The following is a 14,029-nucleotide window of genomic DNA, read 5'->3' as shown; positions in this document are numbered from 1 at the left end:
CGGTCTGGGAAGATCCCACGTGCTGCGGAGCGGCTGGGCCCGTGAGCCATGGCCGCTGAGCCTGCGCGTCCGGAGCCTGTGCTCCGCAACGGGAGAGGCCACAACAGTGAGAGGCCCGTGTACCGCAAAAAAAACCACAAAAAACCCAAAAACATACAAAGAACTCTTAATACTCAACAATAAGAAAACAAACAACCCAATTTAAAATGGGCCAAAAACCTTAACAGGCACCTCGCCACAGAACAGACCGGATGGCAAGCAGGCAAATGAAAAGGTGCTCCACACCAAAGCACAGACCGTGGTATCATCAAGCTGGTCTAACGCAACCAAGAGTAAAATCCACAGCGAACAGGGGCGTGAGGACTCTGGGGCTTGTGGTCTAAATTCTATTCACTGATGAGACTGTGCATTAGTTTCCCTCAACCATAAAAGGATGATGAAAACCAGCGCATTACCTCATGGACTTGTCGGGGGATTAAACGAGATAATCCATGTAAAGAGCTTGTAAACACTCTTAGTAAATGCCCCCACGTGACTCATGTGACTGGGTTTGATTTTACAATGAAAACCATTTTTATGACGAAAGAGGTCTTCAAGGTTATTCAGCCCAACGACCCGAGTCCTGAGTCAAGCCTCCTTTGTACACAGTCGGCTTCGCAGAGGACCTGGGGTCCCCCGCCCCTACGCTCAGCGTGGTTCCCGCCGCCCGCGCGGCCCTGACCAGCGCTGCGGTGGAGGGTGAGGGGACGGGTGGACGCAAGGACAGGCGGACGGGCAGGGCTCCTGCTGACGGCGGCGCCCCCTTCAGTCTGTGGGCGGTCAGAGGCACTGCAGGAACCCAAAGGGGAGACGCAAGCACGCTGGCTTCGCGCTGGGACCTCCTCCAGTCCCGCTGCAGCCCTCAGGGCCGTCTGAGGAAGCGGACCGACCCCAGGGGGGCGCTGGGCTCTCAGGTCAGAGGGCGCTGGACAGCAGTGCCCCGGGCGGAAGCGACCAGGCACCCGGCACAGCCAGTCTGGGTGACACACAGGTGACATTGCTCTCCTTGTCCCCGAGCTCACCTCTCTCCTGAGGACGAGCGGAGATGTCGGGAAGGTGTCTGATGCTTCGTGGAGGGGCAGGAGAGGGGGGCGTCCGGGTGCTCATGGTGACTGACGCCCACTCGCCACAGGGCTGATCTCCCATGGAAGCTGCACTGCTGTGTAGCTGGGAGCAGGGCACCGGCGGTGACATCTCAGAGGAGGTGGCGCTGGGGATGCGGGGCTGGAGCTGTCGGCACAGTCGCCAGGGCTGTGTGACCGGCTGGCAAAGAGCCCCTCTTTTCAGTCGCTACGGGGAGCACTCCTTTGCTGGTGTGAACGTGTTAGAGGAAAATGGATTTTCTTTTAAAAACCCAAATACGATGTTTCTGAGGCAAAGAAACATCCAGATATTCTGCAGCAGTTTCTCCCACTGAGACCTATTTACAGCACAGAGTTTATGATAAAGAAAAGGCGACCGACAGAGAGATTGGGAGCCTTTGTTTTGCTACCAAGCGTCCTCACCTTTGGCAGATAACCCGCATCTGATTCTAGGAACATCAGACAAACCCCTCCGAGAGCCTGTGACGTCTGTGAGGTCGAGGCCGATGTTCTCCAAACACGACACATGAAAGACAGAGCAAGGCTGAGGGGTGGGAAGAGGCTGGGTCACGTGCGCCAGTGCCGCCTGTGCTGGCAGACGTGCCCTGAGAGCCGTCCTGGGACCCAGACGGCGGGTTAGATGACAGCTGTGTAACACTAGAAAGCTCCCAGGTCTGGTACCGGTGCTGAGGCTACGTCACAGCACACGCCCCTTTAGGAAGGACAGCCTCGCCGTTCACGAGCTGAGGAGGTGCATGTGTGCAGCTCGGGCGCCATGTCCGCGTTCACGCCCGCCGCGCACCCGCGCACTGATCGCGGAGGCTGCAGGGCGCCCCAGCAAGTCGGCTGCCCTGCACCAACCCGGCTACTACATCGCTTCAAAACAGGTTTCAGGAAATGCACGACAGAGGGAAATTTCCTCGCTGTCCTGTCAGGGTCCCTGGTGGGAAGCAAATGTCACTGAGAAATGATTTGTCAAACAGCATAAATTTAAGTGATTTGGGGGGGGGCTAAAATTTGATTTTATTTGAACACAAGAGTTAAGTATTTGCTGATTTTTGAGAAAGTAGAAAATATAGGCAAACTGTTAAAGGGAACCTGCAGTAACGAGGCCACTGTCCTTCATCAGCACATTTCCTGGCTTGCGGCCTCTCCAGGCCCATGTCCAGCCGCTCGAATTCCCCAAATGACACCCATGTGACAGGTAGTGTCAACTTGACAATTGGTAGGTGAACCTTTCCAAAACTCTGTCTTCTTTTTTCTAGGTCTTTAACAGAGATTGCGAGTACCCAGTAAAGCAAATATTGCTAATTGCCATATTTTCTTCAATTATCTCTTCGGACCACAGACTTTTAGTCCTGAACTTGTACGTCACGTGGAGAAACTGACCGGATCGCCCAGTGAATGTCCTGGTTGCCCCCAACCTGCCCCAGAAACGGTGCCTTCCCTCCCGTCCCCACCTCAAGCGCCTGGCTGGGACGGCCGGTGCGCCCAGCTTCGCCGACTGCCAGCTGCCTGGGCCCCAAATGTCTGTTTCCCCCAGGCAAGGCTGTCACGTACAAGCCCAATGAAGAGGGGGTCATCAGGGAGATCGGACCCTCCCTCAGAGACCTGTTCCTGGCTGAGACCGGCCTGGTGCCCCCAGCCCTGTGCCGGGGCCCCAGCCCTGAGTCCTGCCTGATGCCCCAGCACTGTGGACACGGCTGGCCTCCTTGGTTGTCTTACAGAAATGGCCTGGTGTCCGCAGTGGGGTGGGCTCCTGGCTCGGCCCCTCACCCCTGCAAGGCTGGGGCTGCCTGCCTCGCAGGCACCCTGCATCTCCTTCCCCGAAGGCGGGTTGTTTCTCTGTACTTCCCTGGACACCTGCATTGCTTCCTACGCGCTCCTGAGCTTCTTCTCCATTATTCGACCCCAATTTCTGTGCCCTCCTCTCCTTTCTTGTAGGAGAACCTCCCGGAGCCAGGCACCTACCCCGCTTCTGCAGATGTCCTGGCTAACCTCCTCTCCCTCGCCCTGGTTCTCCTTTGGCCTTGGAAAGACTCACTTCTCTATCGGGCAAGTGTTAAGCATCACGCTTACAGGTTCAGGTGAAACTGGCTAGTAATCGCGTCTGTCTCGTGAATGTTCTGATCACGCTTCTGCCGGCGGTCAGATCTCTGCCTGGACCGTCAGCGGGCGGCGTGGTATGTAGTGCTGGTTACAGCTGCCGCCCAGTCCCGCTGGCACCGCTTCCCCCGTCCTGAACCCCCAGGTCCTGCCCTGCCTGCCTCGCTGCCGCTGACCCAACCCGCCCCTGTCTTCAGTCACTGTGGGGAGCGCTCCTTTGTTGGTGCGGACGGGTCAGAGGAAAATGGATTTTCGCCATCGTTCGACGAGTTGTCCACGCGGGAGTGTGGCCCTCACGTGCCCCTGAAAGCCACGGCGAAGCTCCTTCCCGCCCTTTGATGCAGAATGAAGCGAAGCCACCGCCCTTGGTGCTTGTTCGGAAGCGGAACGCAATCGGCCACCGTAACGGAAGCGAGTGTGAGGCCCTCCTGCACCTCCAGGTGCTCCAGTCCTGGCCTCCACCTCCCACAGGCTGCTCAGCATGTCTCCGCCCGACCGTCCTCTGACATGGGTACATCAGGGGTCCTGCAGGGCCTGGGAGTGAGAGCTCGAGGGTGCCTGACATGGAAGGACTGAGCACGCCAGGGATGGGGACCCTTGGGGGGGTGACGTTAGCGGTCAGTGGCAAAGAGTTACTGCAACGGTCTGAAAGCTGAGAAGAGACTGCAAGACTATTTTTAGGAAAGTATGGCAGAACGTGGAGGAGATGTGTGCACTCGGAGCACGGGAAGGCTGAAATGCCAAACAGTTCTCTTGGCTAAATTTAGCAGAAGTGCTCTTTATTTAAGAACTATAGTAGCAAATATATAATGCAGGAGACGTATGGACCGCTTTGCTTGGTGTGTCCACCCAGCACAGGGTGCCTGCGTGTCACTGACGCTGCTGTTCTTTGGCAGGGCGGCGTGGCAGCAGGCCGGGCGCAGAATCTTATGTGGTGACTGAGTCGCGGGTGGTGGCCATGGAGTGGGGACAGCCCTGGGGTCCTTCTAGATTCATCTGGGAGACTCCCAATAACAGGGAAAAGGAGACCACCCTGGGCCCACGAGACTTGTCATGGGTGCTCATTTCTAGCGCTTTTCATGTTTTGCCAACTCTCAGCATCCCTGGGAGATCAGAGAGACGGGAACACTGGGCAGCGGGTGGCACACTGAGGCAGGGAGGCTGGCCAGGGAGTGCTCTGACCAGAAGCCTCCAGACAGCCGTCGGTGGAGGAAGGAGGTCAGGATACCAGGGTCCACCCGACGGGCCGCAGTAGGAGCCACCGGGTCAGGAGAGTCCCCGGGTCTGGGGCATGATGGGTCGGGGGGCCTGGGGGGGCAGGTGACCAGGCAGACGGCACCAGGTGGAACGACCGCCCGCCTGAGGCTGAGACCTTGATGCCAGGAAAGCCTCTTTGGCTCGGGAGACCCGTAGGCTCCCATGATAAGGGTGGGGGCAGCGAGAGGGGCTCGTGGTCTCGGCTGCCCTGCTCTCCCCGCAGGCTTCAGCAGGCTGGGACAAGGCAAAAGGGGGAGAGGAGCTGCCGGTGTGGCCCCCGTGGGTCTGGGGTTGGCAGGGGGTCCTGAAAGCCTCTTAATGGGATTAAACCCTTTATCCAAGGATTGAAAGAAAAAAGGCCTAAGACGAAGATGCACACACCTGAGGCAGGTTTTGCTGGGAGAGCGACACAGACTGGGGAGACATTGCTTTATGGAAAGCGGGATGTGGTGACGGGGCGCCCCGAGCCGAGCCTGGCTGGCGTCAGGGTTTCACTGCACCAGGACACGCAGGCCTGGACCACCGCCACCCCCCCTCCATGACTCTGCGGGCTCCCATGGTCCAAACGAGGAGCAGCTTCGCAATCACGGCTCCCGCGTCGTCCAAGGGGTCCTCTGGGGTCTTCAAGCTCGTTTTTCCTTCACGGGACTCCCATTCCCAACTGCTTTGTCTCTCAGTTCCCTCACTGTATGTGGCTTTTGTGGAAGCTAATTTTTTCCCTTGAATTTAATTAATTTTGAAACCAACAAAGGTTGCACACACAGCGCCCAGGGCAGAGTTTGGCTGCACAAGCACAGGAAATCCAATTAAAATCGTAAAACTGGGAAGAAAGAGAGTGGCTGATGAGATGAAGAGTGACGTGGAAGCAGGAGGCCCCGTGGATCGAGGGGCCGCTCCCTCCCTCCCCCCGGGGAAGACCGTCCCCGCCTCACTCTGGGCTGCGGTTTTCATCTTCCAAGTGACTCCTTAAACAACCGAGAATTCGAAGCATGAGAGCAGTGGAAGCTGCAATCAGGAAGAACATTTTTCATTTTGGTCTTGTGCCATTATTCTCTTCACCTTCGCATGTTAAAATATTTTGAGTTTCTAATCCATTGGCAGAGAATATGCATTCATGATAACTGCAGAATCTCTGAAATGTTTAATTGAGAAGAAAAATAGCTCTTGGCACTGGACAGAAAAGCATTAGGAGATCACAGGTGCTCTGTCCTCGTGGGCTCTGAGCTGACATGGTTCCCACGACGATGTCCTTTACAACCACCTTGGGCTCTCTGTAACCCAAGGCCAGAGTCGGAACGTTGCGGTTCCGGGAAATGTTTACTTGTGGAACAAGTACAGGCTCTGAATAAATGCTGCTGGCGAGGCCTCAGGACGCTGTGTTCTTCACCCTGACGTGTGTCCTGAGGCCTCGGAGTTACGAACGCTGGGCTGGCTGCCGAGGTAGAAGGGAGACGTGGGTGATGGAAGGCGGCTGCTGAGGCCCCACCCCATCCACCCCTACAGAAGTCTGAACACTCTCCAGCTGCTGCCCCCGTCCTGCAGGGCCACCTGGGAGGCAGGTGGGACGTGACAGGGTCCCGGCCACCATGGGGCTGTCATCACCCCTGGTCAGAGTTCAGGGTCTTCAGAACAGGGCCTGGGACGCTTTTCTCTACGGAAACAGCCCTGAAACTAGGGTTAAATTCTACACGAGTTAAGGTCTTATTCTTAGACACCAATAGGACGGCTTCCTGGTTTGGACACATTTAAGTAGCTGAACAGCAGTTTGCTACGAGTCTGGAAACTGAGATCCCCTCACTGTCCAATGAAAACGTGCTTGGACCCTGATTCCACGAGTGGCCTCTGACCTGGCTGTGCACCCGGCCACCGGCAAGCACGTGGGCAGTGGCATTTACCCCCATCCTCCAGGGAGTGGGGTGGGGGTGGGGAACGGCTGATGGCGGGAGAGGCTAAACGCTGCCCAAGCCTCGGGCCCAGCGTTGGGGGGCTTCACCATTTGTGCTGCTGTCATGGGGGCCCCGCGAGACCTGCCTCTTGGCCACGCCCATGGGGAAAGGCTGGGCCTTCTCTGTGGGATCCTGTAGAACAAAAGGGGTTCGTGCAGAATGCCCCAGGGGCACAAGTCCACGGGTGCGGGCGGGACAATGGCTGGGAAGGGTCAGCACAGCCCTGGCCTGGCTGCCCGCCCAGGTGTGTCCCAGGACCATTGCTGTTGCTTCCACCTGTGTAGGGAGAGCGGGGGGCCCGGGAGTGGTCCCTGAGGAGGGGGTCAAAGAGGCTGGCTCTCGTCAGAATGGTGGGGCCCTTGGCCACATCACATCATTTCTCTAAACCTCAGTTTCTCCATCTGTAAAGTGGGTTGTCACCCAGACTAAATGAGATGAGGGGTGGGCAAATGCGGGGGCATCGGTCAACAAGCACAAACCTGCAGTGATAAGATGAATAGGTTCTGTGTCTCACCAAAAGCAAATGGAGGGGCTTCCCTGGTAGCATAGTGGTTAAGGATCCGCCTGTCAATGCAGGGGACACGGGTTCAAGCCCTGGTCCTGGAAGATCCCACATGCTGCGGAGCAACTAAGCCTGTGCGCCACAACTACTGAAGACCTCGCACATAGAGCCCATGCTCCACAACAAGAGAAGCCACCGCCATGAGGAGCCCGTGCGCCGCAGTGAAGAGTAGCCCCCGTTTGCCGCAACTAGCAAAAGCCCGCGCGCAGCAACAAAGACCCAACGCAGCCAAAAATAAATAAATAATATATATATATATATATATATATAAAAGCAAAGGGAATCTGTGAGGCGATGGACTGGGGAATCATCTCATATTGTATAGATGTGAGAACATCACATCGTGTACGTTAAATATATACCACGTCCATCAGTAAGAAGCACATGACGCAGGGCTCAGAGCTGCACCACCATGATTACCCTCACTGACCACTGGTGACAGGTCACTTGTCATCCAGTTAGAGGGGTACCAGCTAAAATACAATGAACTTCCTTTCCTAGGTTTACTAATTTGGTAGGAAAAGAACAGGCTTTAAATTGTAACTCTTAGTGAGGAGAGCAAAGAAAGCCCCTCCGTTACCCAAGAAAAGTCATGGGACAGCCACATCCCTAAGGGCCTCACTTGGGGGCAGGACCCAGGGACAGCGGAGGTGAGGTGGCATGGGCGGAGGGCAGGAGATGGGCCTCGGCGGCACAGACACGGTCTGCCCGCACCGTGTGGGCTCAGGCGTCGGGGGCAGGCACTCGCCAGGGCCTCATACCCGTCGTCAGGGAGCACGTCTGAAACAGCCCGGCTCCCGGCTCCCAAGGCCCTTACCCGTCCACACGGGGTCACAGGGCGAGCGATGGGCTTCAAGGGGAGACACTGACATGAATTCCCGGTGGCAAACAAAACAGACCCCACCGTGGGGCACGGCCGGGTGCGGGTGCCGGGCTGAGGGTACCCACCGCTTAAAGGACCGCATTCCCAGAGAAAGGCTCTCCTCACAGTATGCCTGCCCCACACCGAGTCTCCACCACGGCCTGAGAGAGGCACCAGCGGCCAGCTGAGCCTGGGCAGCCCACACCAGCAACGCGGGCTCTAAGTCTGCAGAGATGCTCCAAGTTTGGTTCCATCCCCGCTGCCGGCTCAGGGCTAAGAGAACAACTACGTGGTTTCTCGACAGCCCACGGGTGGCAACACCCTAAAGGGAACAAAGAAACCCTCATGGCAGAAGGGACACTGGCTAAGCTCAGTTCGGCAGGTAGAGCCACTCTCGGTGTCACCTTCCAGATACACCACAGCAGGTGGAGAAAACCAGCCTTTCCCAGCTCCAAGACTATGGAACCAGCACATAATTCCAAAGGCTGGGTGGCTGAACTGAAACCAGGGACCTCACTGGCGGGATTTGGCCAGAAGTGAAAGAACACCTGAGTTAGGCTTGGAGCAGCAAATGGTCGCGGTTTACCAGGCACCTCGGAAAAACGACCAGAAAGGGAGGCCCGCGCAGCCCTTACCTTGCTCTCATCCTCGGGGTCATTGTAGCCGCACGCGTCCATGAAATCCGGGAACGTCTCTGACCACCCGTCCCTGGTGCAGTTCTTGCTTATGTTTCCTGGAAGGTAAAGGCTAAGTGTCTGATCTGCACGTCAGGACTGGCCTGGTGGCCAGGGCCCCCGCCTGCACCTACGCTGGCTTGAGAGGCTCCCTCTCCCTCGGGGCCGGCTAGGGGCCCGGGCCTGAACCCGGGGCACCTGCTCAGGGTGCGTCCCCCTCTTTGGCATCCTCGCCCACGAAGCCTGGGCAGCGGCCCCTGCATCCCCGGGGCCTCGGCGGCTGGAGGGAGCGGATTCGGCGCCAAAGCACGGGCGCGACGTCTGGGGCAATTACGATGGGACAGAGGTGCCGGTGTGTTCTACTCACTACGGAGCAGGGTGGAAGCGAACAGGCTGTTCCGTCCACTGAGAGGCGTCGTGGGCAGACCCTGGCCGTTCTGCCCTGCTCTGCCCTGCGCTTTCCTGCTCCCCTGGGCCAGTCCTCACCTCGCGGCCCCGAGGCACAGTGACCGGAGCAGCCAGGGCAGGCACCACTGGCCGCTGTGGTTGCAGGAAAGGCCGTGGACGTCAGGTTCGCGTGGCACGAAAGAGACAGCTTTGATTTTACAGCCCCACTGTTTGCTCCTAGGAACCTGATGTGCACGTCAGACTCAGCAATGCAGGGTCCCCTGCACAGGAAGAGGCGTCTTTAGCAGATGACACACAGGGTGGTGAGGGGAAGGGGATGGACCTGCTGGCTGGGCTTCGAGAGCTCAGACCCAGGCTGGCGTGGCGACTTTGGCCCTGCTTTCTCTGCTTCCTGCTGGGACCACAGGCCCAGGGCTTTCAGAATAGCAAACGTTTCCTCACACCATCTCTTTTTATTTGCACACTTGGTGGCATCACTGTTCCCATTTTATAGATGGAAAAGTGAGGCTCTGAGGGTCAGTAACAACTGAGTTTTGTGCTTAAAGATCCCTCATTTCTTCTACCCCAGGGCAGCGCAGCGGTTCACCTGCTCTGGCTGATGAATCAGGTGGGACCAAGAGTGCGGTGCGTCCGCCCTGGGGAGGAGATAAGCATAAGCCACTCTGCTCCCCGTGGGGAGAGAGGCCGGAGGAGTCCAGACCCCAACCCGCTGGAGAGGAAGTGGCTTGGGTCGGCTTCAGCAAAGCCCCTGGAAAAGAGCACCTAGGCTCTCCCGGCCCGGCCTCACTCCAACACCGCCATCCCCTGGGTCCTCCGATTCCAGACCCGAAACCTCCTGCTCCAGCTCCCGGGGGGCCTGCGGGCAGCTCGGGCACAGGGATGCAGTGCTGTGGGCCAGACAGAGACCTGAAAGGGGCAAGGTTGCTGAGGTCTGGCTCCCCTGCCCCACGTTACAGAGGGGAGACCGAGGCCCACATAAGGGAATGACCTGCCCGTCAGAGTCGGGAACAAGAAAGGACAAGAACAACAGTGGTGTCGGCAGCGTAGGGCTCACCGGCTCCTCCCGGCTCTTCCGTATTTAACTCATGCAATCCTGACAGCTACACGAGGAGGCCCTTTGATGATCCCATTTTACAGGTGAGAAACCTGAGGCTTAAAGAAGCTGGGTCACCTGCCCAAAGCTACCAGATTACAAGCTAGGTGCCCGTTTCAGACCTGGGCAGTCAGCTCCTCGCCTGCACAGCACACCTGCTACCTACCTGCTCCTGGGACCTGTACCCTAAGCTCTGTGGGAGGGCAAGGAGTGCTGAGCTAGCCATTCCTCACTTATAATATGGCAAACACTAAAGAGGACACTTAAATAAACCTCATCGTACGAAGTCGAGATTCGCCCACAGGGTTGTCACCTTGCCTGGCTTCACACTCCTCAGTGGAACCTTGGGCAAAAGTGGAAGGTGGGCTTCCAGGAAATGCCTGAGATGGTAAAGTAAAGAGAGGGGCTGGGGAGGTGATGGAGGGGTCAGGGAGGTGAGATGAGAGAGGGGCAGAGAGGTGAGGGATGGGTCACGGATGTGAGAGAGGCATCGGGGGAGAGAGATGGACAAAGGGGTGAGAGCGGGGCCAAGGAGCTCAGGGAGAAGGGTGTGGGAGGTGAGGGAGAGGGGGCGGGGGGTGAGGGCAGGGAAGTGAGGGGAAGCTCAGGGAGAGGGTGAGGGGAGGCGAGAGAGGGACCTGAGAACGAAAGTGGGGCACAGCTTAGGACTCAGAAGTCTGGTCACCTGTTGTGAGGACCCCCGCAATCTCCATGCCTCTCCCCACTGTGTCCCCAATTTAGCTGAAGTGTTGGGGCCTCAGCACAGTGGTGTAGGTAGCCCCAGCCCAGCTCCCTAAAGCTGATTGCACACTCCTGTCCTCAGTCCTTAAGTGTGTGTTTGAGTGTGACTGTCCTGAAAAGGCCACAGTCACACGTCTGGCCCTGAGCACGGCCATCTGGGCTCAGACCCTGTCAGGAGGGTCCTGCCTTGGGCCAAGGCAGGAGTGATGGGCAGGCTCCAGGTTGCGGCCAGTCCACCGGATGTGCTCCCACGGCGGGCCAGGGCCCTCGCAGCCCTCTGGGGACTGGCCACGTGGCTTCTGGAGAAGATGGGGAGCAGAACTCAGAACTGGGCTGCCTGGCCGAGGGCACGGGCTCCTGGCTGTGTCGTTGTTGGACGCAGAGCATAGGCGCCTTCTCCCCAGCTGAGAGAACACTAATACTTGACGGTATCCATGATGCCCTAAGGTTCCAATTCGTCAGAATAAACCTCGAGTCCTGGAACCTGGCCCTCCTCCACCTGATGGTTTGCTATTGTCCCTTGCAAAGACCTGCTCTCGGAACTGTGCCCAGTCCCCCAGCTCTCCCCTCCCACAGAAGTAGAGTCTCCCACCCGCCTGTTCACACCCCCTTTCCTAGCCCGGCTCAGGGGCCTCGCGTGGGCCCCAGGGCTCACCCGCACGGGGAGAGCAGAGCAACGTGCTGGTTGCCATGACAACATACACTGATGTGTAGAGACACCCCCCAGTTTCCCACTTACAACTTTTTATAAAAAAACGGGTCTATTTCTCGAACATCTGGGTTTCCTGGGCCTGTGTGCAGAGCAAGCCCCGGAAGGAGGGGTCGGCACATCTCGGTCAGCACCTTCTGAGGCTGGAAGCTACGCGACTGCAGGTGTTCAGGTGACAGGGGGCCGGGTCAAGGGTGGGGCTGAGAACCCAGAGAGTCGGTCCAGGAAAGGAGAGGATTCCCGTGAAGCAGAACGTGCGTTCCCGGCCAAGAAGGGACACCCTGGAGGACGCTCTCTGGGGGTTACGGGTGCCCAAGTGCGGCAGGTGTTTCTATTCTCTCCCTGCCTGGTGCTGCGGCCCCTCGTCTGCGCTGGGCACCTGTGTGTCTGGCTCCTGCCCAGGGTCTCCTGTCTGCCCCACCGTGTGTGCTGTAGGGTGGATGACCTGGCAGGAAGCCTTCTGTGCTCCCAGTCTCTAAGGCCAGCTCAGCACAGCTGCTCCCTGACTCACTGGGCCAAGGAAACTGACGCCCTGCTTCTTGTGCCTCCATGGAGAAGCCGGCCCCTCGTATGCACCCCCCCCCCCACCCCCGCACGGCTCAGAAACAACACAGACGACAGTACCTGGTTTGCTATAAAAGTTGCTGAACAGTTTTGGACAGGGCACCGTGACAGTCTCGCCGACATCCGCGGGGAGCCAGCACGTGATGTTGTCCCAGACGCCGCTGCAGGCTGGAGGGGAGACGTGGGTGAGCAGGGCCCTCTGCCCAGCACTAGGGCAGCACCCTCAGGCCACGTGTGGGGTGCCCAGGGTGGTGGGACCGGATCTGCTCAGAAGCTTTTCAAATAGAAAGCCTGTTAATTAGGTAATTATCTTGCAAATTATTTTTCTGTGAAACTCACACCACGATATTATTGAGAATATACTTGGCATGGGTTCATTGTAATCAGCTTTGGAGGAATAAGCAGATCTGCGGTAGAACGTTTCTGAAGAACCCAGCATGCACTGCGCACTTTCGAATTGTAGTAGAATCATTACTTTTTCCTGCTGAAGTGCTTCCCGCCCACCCCCCATGTGATAAAATGGGCAACACTGAGTATTGTGTAAGTCTTGGAGGTTAGGGTCCCCTAGATGCACATATACTTGTGCGTTTATGGATTCTGACTTCAAGGACAATTTGCAAATTTAAATATTTGAAAAGATTTAGTTGATTTCAGCAGTCAAGATGACATATTAGCGGTGAAATCTTAGGTTACCCTCATGGAGTTATCAAAACTTAATTTGCATTATGTTATAGCTTAAAACACTTTTCAGATCTCTTATTTGGTTTAATAACCACCCCACGACAGTAATTCATACCAACAGTGTATCAATCATCTCACTGACAAGGAGCGCTGAGGTTTGAATGGTCCAGGGGCCTCTCAACATTAAACAGACAGTGAGTGAATCCACGTTTGAACCCAGGAAATTTTTATCACAAGTCCAAGGTGTTTCTACTGTATTTTGTGACCTCTAAACTTTTATACTTCATTTAAACTTCAGTATTGGAGGAGCAGGGTGCTAGCCTCAATTAAAACAAAGAAAGAAACAACAGTTCTGCTCTCTGACACGCCACCCACACCTGTACGATAACTGCGCAAACGCATCAATGGGGTTATGCATTTTTGGTTTGACCACGGGAATGTTTTACTTCTAAGAACAGAGGTAATGAAAAGTTGGCTACAAACCAAGTTTTGCAAAAAAAGAGATGAAAATAGGGACTTCCCTGGTGGTCCAGTGGTTAAGACTCCGCACTTCCACTGCAGGGGGATTGGGTTCGTTTCCTGGTTGGGGAACTAAGATCCTGCATGCCGCGCGGTGCGGCTAAAAACACAAACAAAAAACCCATGAAAATACTTTCTAAAGGCTTTTTAAAATAAAATGAAAATACATTCATCCTAAAAACTGAGTTACCTACCGAAGATTGAGTACATAAATTCATACTATATTAACATTCTTACATATCTAAAGAAAACGTTGCTTTTTGAAAAATTACTTAGGACACATCATCAAGGACAAAGACATCACTAGAAACACACCTCTGGCCAGTGGGCAGTGCAGCCTGCAGACCTGGAGTATACGGATGAGCAGGGTGGTAAGGAGGGATGTGCCTACGCGGTGAGGGCAAGAGACAGACAACTGGGGACATACGAGCTTCTCGCTCCATTTCCCAAGTCTCATGAAAATGGCAGTTGAGAAATTTGAAATGGCAGTTCCTAGAGATGTCATAAAACTGAAGACAGACAGCATGTATGTGTGTTAAAGATTCAGATGGAGCAAAGGGGGCGGCAGCCCAGCCCGCAGGAGGTGAGCAATGGGGGTGCCCTTAAAGGGCACAGGTGGCCTACGTTTGGGAGAATCACATCGAGTTTGAATTCTGAACTCTGAGAACTCCAGACTTCCCTGCCCTGCTGGGTGTTTCTGGAAGCTCTGCTGGAGGAGCACCAGGGAGCCCTGGACCAACCAGGCCGCCTGGCATGGGATGGAGGGCACAGGAATGGCTCCGAGAA

General features: G+C 56.3%; 1 protein-coding gene across 4 annotated transcripts in view; it reads right to left on the bottom strand.

Annotated features, from left to right (window-relative positions):
- The window catches only part of VIPR2 (vasoactive intestinal peptide receptor 2), a 68,996-nt gene that overhangs the window by 32,298 nt on the left and 22,669 nt on the right, over positions 1-14,029 (bottom strand). For all 4 annotated transcript variants that reach the window (XM_032642281.1, XM_032642282.1, XM_032642283.1 and 1 more), the window contains exons 3-4: positions 12,104-12,211; positions 8,490-8,587 (exon numbers count right to left, since the gene is read on the bottom strand). In XM_032642281.1, coding sequence (XP_032498172.1) covers positions 8,490-8,587; positions 12,104-12,211 — 206 coding nt within the window. The remainder of the gene's footprint in view (positions 1-8,489; positions 8,588-12,103; positions 12,212-14,029) is intronic.

This window comes from Phocoena sinus, chromosome 9 (assembly GCF_008692025.1).
Source record: "Phocoena sinus isolate mPhoSin1 chromosome 9, mPhoSin1.pri, whole genome shotgun sequence".
Lineage (NCBI taxonomy): Eukaryota > Metazoa > Chordata > Mammalia > Artiodactyla > Phocoenidae > Phocoena > Phocoena sinus.
This window is presented reverse-complemented; position numbering and strand designations above follow the sequence as displayed.